Here is an 11,645-nt window from a genome sequence, read left to right as displayed (position 1 = left end):
CCGGGGGGCACGGCCAGCGCCAGCCGGGGGAGCGGGAGGGGCCGCGCCGCTGCTCCCGGCAGCTGATTGCCAGGAAGGGGGAAGCGGCGCAGCTCGGTGCCCGCTGAACACCTGTCAGACCGTGGAGCCTGATTTATACCTGGCCCTGGCAGCCTCTCCGCTGGGGATTTCCCCCTCGTCCCACTTTTTTTTTTTTTTCCCTCTCCTCTTTTCGCCTCCCCCTCCCGTCCTGGAGCGGTGTGAAAGGGAGTATTTTCTTCAGGGTATAAAGCTGGGAATACAGAGGAAGAGAGGCTAGGACCTTCACCTCATTGCCTCATTCTCCCTTTCATGTGAACATCCTGCAACATTTCCTTCATCCTGCCGCACCTCTCACCTGGCCAGCGCTGCCCAGATCATGTCCGCTAAGCTCCTGCCGGTTTTCTTCCTCCTCTCAGTGTTTCACGCCTGGTAAGTCTGCACTCCCCTTGCCTCCCCCCGCTCCCTCTCCTCTCTTCGCACCGGGGCTTGGGGGCTGGAGTCCCGCTCGACGGAGTTTGCAAAATACTCGGTGCCCGAGGAGGACAGCGGCTCTTCCCCCGCTCGCCCGTGCCGTGGCTTTATTCCCAAACGCAGCTTCCCTGACTGCCTCCCCGGGACCCGCCTGGCTCCCCGGACAGCTGCAGCCCCACCGCCGATGCTGCCGGTGCGGCGGCCCCGCCACTGTCCCTCCCGGCCCCGCCTGAAGCCAGAGGTCGTCGGCGAGGGCTCTGTCCCGGGCCGGCGCGGCAGGAAAGTTTTCGCGCTCCGGCGGCTGCCAGGACCCGGCGGGACGGCGGGACGGCGGCTGGCGCTGCCCGGGCTGCCCGCACCGCGCGGGGCGATCGGCAGCCCCGGCTTCCCCCGAGCCCCACCCCCGGGGCGCCGCGGACGGGGCTGGCGTGAGGAGGGAGAGGAGAGGGCACCTCAGCTCGGGGTGCTGGGGGGTGCCCTGGGGGGGCCGGTGGCGGCCGCCCTCAGCCGCCTTGGCCCGGCGGGTGTGGAGGGAGGCCGGGAGGTGCGCGCGGGAACCCCCGGCACCGGCCTCGGGGGCGGGAGGGGTCTCCCCGGCGGGGTTCCGGTACGCCGGGCAGTGAGGGGCCAGAGAGGGGACAGCCGGCAGCTGCAGTGGTGACCTTTGCGACAAGGCTCACCTTCGGTCCCGGTGGTGGTCCGGGGTGCTAGGGAGGGGCCCAGCCACAGTCCCCTTCCCTTCCCTTCCCTTCCCTTCCCTTCCCTTCCCTTCCCTTCCCTTCCCTTCCCTTCCCTTCCCTTCCCTTCCCTTCCCTTCCCTTCCCTTCCCTTCCCTTCCCTTCCCTTCCCTTCCCTTCCCTTCCCTTCCCTTCCCTTCCCTTCCCTTCCCTTCCCTTCCCTTCCCTTCCCTTCCCTTCCCTTCCCTTCCCTTCCCTTCCCTTCCCTTCCCTTCCCTTCCCTTCCCTTCCCTTCCCTTCCCTTCCCTTCCCTTCCCTTCCCTTCCCTTCCCTTCCCTTCCCTTTTAGTGGCCATGATCCCCTTCTCAGCAGCCTGCCTCACACCCAAGTGGCATCTCTGTCCCAGTTCCCCACAGGAACTAGAGCCTGCTTCATGCCAGCCCCCAGGGCAAGTTCTGGACACAGGAGTTGCAAGAAATAGACCCTTTCTCCACAACCTCTCAGGGTTTTCCAGCCTTCCTCCTTTGCAGTTTATGCACTGCCTCCTCTATGTCCTCACAGGATCAAAACTAGTGGCCCCTGAGGAGTTTGGGGAAGGTGTGCAGCCTTTCTTTGAGAATGGCCTGCCATCATCCGCTTGTCTCTGCGGATAGCAGGAATATGCTGGGAATTGGCAGTCATTAGTAAGGCTACAGGTGAAAACACAACCTCAAGTGCTTTCAAGGAGCTTAACTGCATAGAAGCAAGCAAGGGAATAACAAACTCTTACGGAAGAAAACAAAACACCTTGAAAAATATGTCTAGTGTATTAGTCTGATCTACTGTGAAACCTCTCCCACCTCCAATCTTAATCTAGAAGGTAGGTAGATGGTTTGGAGGTACTTTCTAGGAAACAAGCTGACAGAGTGAAGGGATTTAAAAGGTCTGCCAGTGCTTAGGCTCTTGTTAGTGGCTGGTTTTAAATAAACAGTTGCCTGAAATGGGAATTGTGATCCTAACTGTACTCGGTTCTCATTTCCACGTGCAGTCTGGATGCCTCCAGTTAAGTTGTGGTGGGTGCAGCAGAAAAAGACGTAAGATTTGTGCTCCTTTCCTATCAGCAATTCAGCACCGCTTCAGTTTTCCAGCTCTGAAATATGAACAGTGTATGTTTGGAGACAGTGGCTCCTTCAAGAATGGTTCTGTAAATGCAGTATTAAAACATAGGGCTTGTCATGAATCTGAGGGAGAAAAAAAGAACCCCAAAAAATCCTCTTGCTGTTCTTTAATGCTCATGGTGTGAATTATATAAAAAAGATCGAGATTTTGAAAAAACACAGTTCACTAACAGAGAGGGATTAGTCGTCTATTCAAAATTTCCCCAAGTTTTCTCTACTTATGCAACTTGGTTATTTGAGCTCTCCCTGTAGAAAATCCTCAGGGGATAGGTTTAAAAATTATTTTTATATAGAATTGTACCTGGAACATTTGCAATTTGTGAAGTCACGTTAAGTGATTAATGGGTAATCCTTAGGGGTGTATTTGCTGTAGAACAGTTTCAATTAAAAGTTTCCTTAAATGCTCAAATGGTGGTCTACAAGTGATGTTGAGGGTTGATGATGCTCTGTAATTAAATTTTTATACTTGTATTCATTTTTTTCTCTTGTTGTAGAGTGTCTATCAAGCCTTCTGGACATCTGGGATATTTTAAAATACACTAGTGTCATTATGGAGAAAAGGAGAGGGAGAAAGGAGGTTGCTCTGATTCAAGTTGCACATCCCATGAATAAGCAAGGCTGGTGCCTCTGATTCTCCATTGCTTTGCACCTTGCTTAAGTATTGACATTTGTGTTAAAAGGCTGCAAAATGATGTCATATTACCAGGGCAATTGCAGGTTGAAGCAACCCATGATTACTGCTGTAGGTTCCACCACTGAGGTTATCTTTTCTCCTGATAACTTCATCTCAGTTTAACTGTCACAGATTTTCTCCAGTGAGAGACATCAAACAGATTTGGTTTCTAAGATACCAAAAGATACATCTTCAAATCAACATTTTACTATTTGTGCACAAAAAGCCGCTCAAATGAAATTAGTCTTGTGTGAAAATAGCTCTAGCTGTGATTTCTGGGCAAATTGTAGTTTCACCACATTTGTATTAGCATACTCTTAAAATAAAAAGAATTCACCTATGAAGAAAAGAAGTTGCAACTCTTGGTGTAGTGCTGTTTTTTAAAAAACGTCATTAAAACTGCAGGGAAATTCAGACTAATTTATGCAATGTATTTGTGTGCTTGTGATAATCCATCTTAAATTCAAGGCGCAAGCTCTTAATTCTAAGCCTTGTAATACATTAAACTGAAATTCAGGCACTGAGAGTATAATAATTTATTAATGGGATAAAATGATCAGGAAGTATTAAAAGATCTGAATTTTTAATACTCTTATTAGCCTTTGTGCAAGAGATGAATCAGTTGTCTTGATGTATTAATAAAATAGTACTGCAGATGTTCGCTCTTCGTAAGAGTGTATTGTAAACTAACTAGTCGTTGGTTAAAATACAGGATATAAAATACTGCTCTGATAGCTGTATTAACTCCCAGAGTATAATTTTTTGAGAGGCTGTCAGAAGACAATTTCTAAACAATTCTCAATAATGACCCATCCACAGATACTCAACAACTGTTAACAGGAACATCACGTTGCAAAAACAGCCTAGGGCTGAGTAGATGCAAAGCTGAGGGAGATGTCTAAAGCTTCTTCAGATGAGTGTGGATATTTACCCAGAATGTAAATTCAGATTTTAGTTCTGTAAAATGACATCTATTTGTTTGGTTTGTTATTGCAGTTCTAGAAAGGTTGAAGAGGATGAATATGAAGATGGAACAACTAACCAAAAATGGGTTTTAGCTCCCAAGACACAAGACACAGATGTGACTCTAATACTAAACAAGCTGTTGAGAGAGTACGACAAAAAGCTACGGCCAGATATTGGAAGTAAGTACTCCTTTCTGCACAAGTGAGGAGAAGCGTTTATGAGCGCAGAAAAGATATGATGCTGTATTTTGGATAGCGTGCACAAAGGTCTGGGAAAGTGGAGATTATTTTTTTGTTGTTGTTGGAGTTCATTTCCAAGACAGTACTTAAAAAATGATGATTCTCATGGGCTGATCTGCTGGTAACTTAGGGTGCTAAACTCTGGTTTGCTTGTATAGAGTTTGTGTAGAGATACAGAAGAGCCAGTCAAAAAGTGTTTGGCAGGTCTTTGTCAGAGTTAGGAACATACTTACTTCTTTTGTCATCCAATCCATGCATATGAAAAACCCAGGCTTTTAGGAACGATCAAACCCCCAGCATATTAAAACAAAAAGTAGGACGCAGCAAGAGAAGAATGTGCATCTACTCCCTTCAAAATGTGATCGTGGAAGTCTGTTCCTTAATGCTGAGAAGAAGACACTAGCATTTGCCTGTTTATAGAGCAACTCTAGAGGTTTTCTTCCCCAAACCAGCAGACATCTTATCTCCAGAAGAAATTTGATAGAATGGAAGTGTCTTATGGGTAGTACATATATATGTATAAAATTTAGATAAAAGCCAGTAGATACCCACGTTGTAACAACTTGGAGCTATTTTATTTTCCTTTTTTAAAAAAAAAAATTGTATAATGAGGTTGTGTGTTTCAAACCAGTACTATTTTACATTTTGTGGTTATGCCCTGTTTGGCTTGTTTGCATCCTTAGATCAGAATGGCTACAGCACAACTGCTGTTCAGTTTGTTCACAGTAAGTTTATATGACAGAAATCAGAGGAAATTTGTCATTTACATTTACTGCACTTGCATACACTTCATAATCAACTGGAAATGGGGAAAGCTCAGGACAACCACTTAATATAATTTACTTTTCCTAAATTTTTGCAGAGATTAGAGGGAGAAATTCCTACCACTGATTATAAGTGAAACTACCATTTGCCAATGGCACATATATTGATGTAGTTTCTAGGTAATTCCTTTGGGTTAGTTTAGAGGGAAGTAAGAGCCATCTATATATATTCACCATTACAATTATTAGTGTCTCACAGCTTCACATCAATACAATAGTTCCATAAAAAAAAAAATTATACTGTAGTATGAAAGAAAGTGTTGTGGTATCTGTTTGTTTGTTTGCTTTTTTTAATCCTCATAGCTATTACTTTGATTTTCTGTAGTATTTTCAAATATCATGTTTGATAGATGTGTCTGTTTTTAACATAGAGTGACATTTATCTCTCTCTCTCTACTTAGTTTGTCATACTGGATTTAGCTGATCTTTAAGATCTGATGGAGAAGTGCTTTAATGCAGTTCTGCACTCATATCAACATCTGGAAGATATTCTCAGACAAATTTTTTATTTTATTTTGTACATCGTGTCCTCAAATCACTGACTTCAGGCAGAGTAAATTATGTTATGCCTATGTGGGGCAAAGTAATCACTCAAAGTCTCCGTGACGGTTGTCATAAAATCGGTAGAGGTCAGACATATCTTAGAGCCCTGGAAACTCATTGTTACCAAAATAATTCTTTTTGTCTCTCCACAAACTTTCATAAATCCTGTTTTATAGAAAGGAGTTAAATTACACAGTTCCAAACAAAGATTTCACAATTCTCAACTACATCTTATCTATTTCTATCAGCATCTTAGTCTTAGGCCATTTTTCTCTTTGATAGGAATCTGTTTCAGAACTTCAGCTGAGTGTTCAGATGCTAGAGAAGTTACTTCACCTCTGCTACCTTCCCTAGTCCCTCTTCCCTCCTCTTCTGCCTTTGATGCAGATAAATAACATTACCCATTTGAAGCTGAGGAGCTGCTGCATTTGTCAAGGAGAATATGAGGGGAATGTAAGAGAATCAGGCATTATATCTAACTTTCCTGAATTGCTGACTGGTTTCTCACACAAGAGCACATCTTCCTTTCCATCTGGGAGAAGGTTATCCTCCAGACTAGATGATGGACTTGTCCTGGAAACTGAACTGTGTTCCTGCCCTGAAGATCCCAGTATTAGTACAAATCAGTAAAAGCATAATACATATCAGTTAAAGCACTAGGAAAAAAAAGTAGTGGACCAGGTGACACAGAACACACAATAAGAAAATGCATGCTTTGGAATTTCTAGAAAGTGTGGAGTGAACCCGTGGAGGAAGAGTGAAGTAATTCTCAGAATCAAGCAGAAGTGCAGCCAATAAGAGATGCTGAGGGTTAAATCCAGGACTAAGATGCAGTTAGCTACTCATTAGGGCCTTTACGTTTCTGCAGTGCTGCCTCTAAGCAAATCATGTCCCATAGGACAGGGAACACTCACCATTTCATGTCACATCACTTTTTACTCATTTTCCCAATCCTTCACTGCAAAGCCGCTGTTTCTAACAGTAGGTAACTTTAGCAATGCTCCAGAAGAAATGGTGGTCTTTCTGAATGCAGTCAGAAAAGCCTAGGAAAGTACTGACTTCTTTGCACTTCCAGAGGTTAGGGTTGCAATTTTTAGATCACTTGGCAATACACTTTTGCAAGCCAAAGGCCATGGGGAGAAGGAGAAGACTGTGGCAAATAGAAGGTATTGAAGTGCATACTGACCCGGGCAGTGGCTTTTCTGTGGTCTTTCATCCTTCCCATGGCAGCTGATGTTTTGGCTAACTCAAGTATGCCCAGGTCCTACCTGATACAGTGCAGGCATTTTCTGAGTGCCCCTTTGCCATACTATGGGCACTGAGTACTTCAGTAGTCACTGCCAGGTCAGGAGTACATCCATCAGTGAATGAACTCCCGTGAGTGGACACTCAGTCTCCCTCCTCCCTCACGCAGCACATCTAAACTACTGTAAAGAGCTTGTAGGTTAGTGCTAAGATACAAGCCCAGCACTTGCTCTTTCCCTTTTATTCTGATGCTGGCCTATACTTGACCAGGGCTTTTGTGTAAATGACTGTCGGTCAGACCACATGCTCACTCTGCACTCAGCAGTACAGGCATCACCTGTGAGGTTCCAAGACAGGATTTTGAAAGAATGGATTGAACAACCTAAGTATTAGGCAAAATCGTTACCCTATGAAGGCTATCGGCAACCTGACACCTTTACAGGACCTGTCTAGCTAAAAGGGGCTTTTGGTCTTTGGGAACAAAGCGGTGTTCTACCGGCAGGGGAATGTCTGACTGCATCCCCTGTGGCCACACACTTGGCAGAGTTCTTGTCTCCATAAATATCACAGCCTGTGAGGGTTTTCATTTTAATGGTGGTATCTGGCAGTTTTCCATTATATCATAGAACATACACTTCTTTTGGTATTGGGAAAAAAAAAAGAAAGAAAGAAAAGAAAGCACCTCTCACTGAAAAGCTTATGCCCATGTACTGATTAGATCAAAAAGAGAAGTGTTTTACAGAGACAAAACATCTTTTGCACGCACTTCTTACCAGCTGCAATTATAGGGCTGAGAATTGTAGGTCTATTTCATGGCATAAAAGGCACCTGTCCCAGATAACAAGTAAACCCATTCTGAACTATGAAAGTCTTTAAATGTATTCCATAAGCAGCTGGGCTGGAGTTTGTTTCAAAGTCCTTTGAAGTAAAGACCCATTCAATGGATATGCAAAATTTTCTAAGTGCAGTAATGCTTACTACCCTGCAAAAGGGATTTTTTTCCCCATGTCACACTGGCTTAAGTCCTGACATTGGGTAGGACTAACTTCTGGCCCTGAAATTTTACTTCCTCTGTATTAATAAAATGAGAACAGAAATAATAGGCAAACCAACAGGCCACTCAGTAGAATGTTGATAATCACAGCTAGAAAAATCTCAGTCTTACTTAGGTTCTATTAATAAACCAGATTTTTGCAATTACTTTGTTTTTTATTAACTGATTTAAAATTTGTTATGTTTAACAAAACCCAACCAACAACGAAACAAACCACAGGTAAATTAAATAGCACATGACAAGACATATTTCCTTCGGACTCAGTTTACTTTAATAAAGCCTTCCCTCTCACCTTCCTTAATGGACAGCTTAGTCCTCAATGGAGTTCTTTATTACCCTACATTGTTTCGTGCTTATCTTGATATGAAATGTAGGTTGCCTTAAACAGACAGAAAGTTTGTAACAGCGTGTTCTTCCAAAGGGAAAGTTTTGCCAATCACATTCCCTGAGTGAGCTTTACATGTGGAATACAATATGCTATCTTTTTCTTTCATTGTGAAAGTCACCTTACCCATCAAAAAAGTTAGTATGTATGTGAGAGGTTTCTGAAATGTGACATTAGTAGCGGGAGGAAAAAGATCACGCCCTAGACCAGGCTCAGAGCTGCAGTACTCGTTTGGAGCATGAAGAGCATTACATCTTAAGAGTTGCCTTTCAGGAGCTGATTTGCTTCCCTCAAAGAAAAGATCTTTTTGCCTCTTGTTCATTAAGAGGCAATAACTAATGTGGGCCAAAATTTCAGTGACAAGGCCATAGTAATGCTAAGATTAGTTCATGAACTGAGCTAAACGCCAAGCTTCTCTCTTTATCTCAACCTGTTAATGGGAAAGAAAACATTTTATTTCATCAGTGATTTTTAGAGAACAAAACCATTCCCTGCGCATCTCTAACAAGCAGTGAGTTACCTCAGCACTTTAATTAAAGTGCAAAGGATATTCTAAAACACACATCCTGCAGTCTGACCAGGTGCTCTCCAGTCTTCCTGTGGTTACCTACCCTTTTCTTCAGCTCCTGAAATACCTTCCCTGGAACACAACAGGACTAGAGTAAGGAGTTACACACACTTGTTAGACCAAACAGATAGAACTGCTGTCCAGTACCTTTCCCCGTGGTGTTCCTAATGTGAGAAAGTGTTGTTAGGAAAGTGATGAATTTCCACTTTAGCATTTTTAAAAAACGCCTAAAAAATCATAGAAAAAATAGAAGTTATTTCCCCTGCATTTCAGGGTGTACCAATGATCTTTGCAGTTAGTTATACTCTGCCAGGCAAAGTTTAATACTTTTAGTTAATTTCTATTTCAGAGGCTGGAGACAAATAATGTTGGTAAGAGAAAAGCCAAATAGAAGGGACTACACTCTAGTATACACAAACTATCCACGGAAGTTGATATGAGGTGTGATCATAAGTATTAGAAATTCAGTTAAAATTAAATAAAAGCCCAAATCAAGAAATAGAAAGTTACAAGACAGAACTTCATGTCCCTTAGACTTACTTAGCTGACAGTAAGTTTTTCAACTGGTACTTCTCATAATGGTCAGAACTGAAAAGACTGAATTCCACTTTAATGCAATAGAAGTCTAGTATAAATGTGGTAGTTTATTGTATTCTGTATTTTCTATACTTTCTAGCACTTGGTTTCTAAGCAGCCTGTGTTCTTACTTTATAAAAAAAAAGTCAAGCTGACATCAAATCAGACTTCAGGCAAGAGCCTTATGGAAGAAACAGCACAAGCATGAATAATACTGATTTTTCTGATATTATTCACTGATAGGGTAGAAAAAAGTAGTAGGATAATTTGTATTGCATGTTTGCATCCTCTGTGTCTCAAATGTATCACCATATTAGGGAAGGCTGTGAATGGCACATGTTGAAGAAAGCTTCATCAGCTTGTGTTCTGAGGTGCTTTCATCACTAATGCCTGCTTTTCCCTCCTTTTTGATTATACTGCAGTAACAAGATTCCTCTTGGGTCCTCTAGATATTTGTACAGCCTCCTAGTGGTCCCCTGTACTTACTGGGTATTTATAAGCCCAAATAAGTTCACTCTGAAGTATGAAAATGTATATATGTGTATGTATACACACACATACATACACCCCCTAATTTAATGCCTATCTACCTTACTCTGACGGCTCTAGCTGTTTTGAGAGTCCAGCTGTTTTTCTTTGCTCTTCAAGTATCTTTATAACCGCTAGGCAAATTTCTGAAGACGAGAGCAGCCTCACAAACAGCTGCACAACTCTCAGCACCTTGAGGAGGTTTGTTACAAGTATAGCTGGTAGAGACAGGTGGGCTCGTTTGTGTCGGCAAACATAGAAGAGTAAGTTCTGCCTGACATGCCTTATATCAGCTTGGCAGTTTAACAGCAGTTCTCTTTTTAAGCAGTTATAAGTTCTCGCTGTAACTAATTTAAGCAGTTTCTCAGTGCATGCAAGGAGCAGATCTGTTGGGTGAACGGGCACAACTTTTATTCTGTGGCTTTTTAAAGGAGATGTGCAATTTCAAGCACAATCCTAACGAAAACCTCGAGTTCTGAAGCAGTATCACAACCCTTCTTCCTAGCAGGCCACACAGAAATGAACCCTGAAGTGCATGACAGGCTACTACCACTGTGGCTGTCAAGTTATTTTTGCTAGCTGCTGATTGCCACACCTGATGCTCTTTAAATTAGCTCCAGCAAGGTTCCCCCATCTGTGGTGACAGAGAGTTGATTATTGCCTCACAGATGAAAATATGTCCCAGATCATAGTGCAGAAAAAGCTGAAATCTGTCATGCAAGGTCAAATTACTACTTTCTGCTGTAAGTCTTATTTTGTGCTAGCCTATAAGAGACAATAGCAGACACTTTCTAATGGGAAGTGGTGAGAGAGACAGTTGTCACTTAGAGATTAGTTACAGACAGTTGCACCTGGAGAGGTAACCAAGGTGTAAAACGTACTACACAATGGGAAGGAGAGAGGGAGTAACTTCTGTTTGTGTTATGGAATCACTCAGGAGGGAAAAGCCGTAATCCTGGATCCAACTTCTTAGTATTGGGCACTGCAGAAGATTGTGGAGATTAGTCTAATATAGATTTATATGGAAGAAGAAACTTCAATAGCCCGTTGGTGAGGATGTGGAGTGCTGTGGCTAAGATTCAGCTATGAAACAGGGATGAATATAGTAATAGTTCAAAAGCTGAAAAAGATCATAAGAAAAATTCAGAAATGTTTTAATTGTTCTCATTGACACTGCCTTTTCTTTCTTTTCTTTTGTTTTTGTTTTTTTTGGAGAGGGGAAATAAATTGGTTTGTCTTTATTTCAGAAAACTCTTGTTTTAATTCAGCCATCAAACTGGAAATCCATTAACTGTCCATTTCCATGAGTAAGTCAGTAAATATGAAGACTATTTTAGTGCCAGTCATCTCCCATGCATTATGTATACGCACGCCTATGCAAGGAGAGGAATATTCCTGAGGAAAGAGTTGCTATTCAATGCAAATGAGAACAATCTCTGTTCTAGGTGGGAGGATAGAAGGGATTTCTCAATTGTCTGCAAGAGTTCTAATTCTCTTGCATCTTCAGTAATTGATGCTTTCTTCTGCAGACTTTGCCGTGAACATTTCTAGAATATTAATAGCAAGACTAATAAGTGACTTTTGGCCACACCAAAATCCCAGTTTTAGGTTGTGAAAACTGTGATCCATGTTTGAGTTTTAAAATATGACATAAATAAATAGATTGGTCACACCTAATCCTTGTCTGGTGCCAGTACAATGCACCAAACATAGGCTCT

At 42.6% G+C, this 11,645-nt stretch overlaps 1 protein-coding gene across 2 annotated transcripts in view; it reads left to right on the top strand.

Annotated features, from left to right (window-relative positions):
• Window positions 1-397: 397 nt before the first annotated feature.
• The window catches only part of GABRG3 (gamma-aminobutyric acid type A receptor subunit gamma3), a 343,043-nt gene continuing 331,795 nt past the window's right edge, over window positions 398-11,645 (top strand). For both annotated transcript variants that reach the window (XM_086609870.1, XM_086609863.1), the window contains exons 1-2: window positions 398-450; window positions 3,996-4,144. In XM_086609870.1, the coding sequence (XP_086465996.1) occupies window positions 398-450; window positions 3,996-4,144 (202 nt within the window). The remainder of the gene's footprint in view (window positions 451-3,995; window positions 4,145-11,645) is intronic.

Source organism: Tauraco erythrolophus, chromosome 1, assembly GCF_009769465.1.
Source record: "Tauraco erythrolophus isolate bTauEry1 chromosome 1, bTauEry1.pri, whole genome shotgun sequence".
Lineage (NCBI taxonomy): Eukaryota > Metazoa > Chordata > Aves > Musophagiformes > Musophagidae > Tauraco > Tauraco erythrolophus.
The sequence above is the reverse complement of the archived record's forward strand: the minus strand, read 5'-3'. Positions and strand labels throughout refer to the sequence as shown.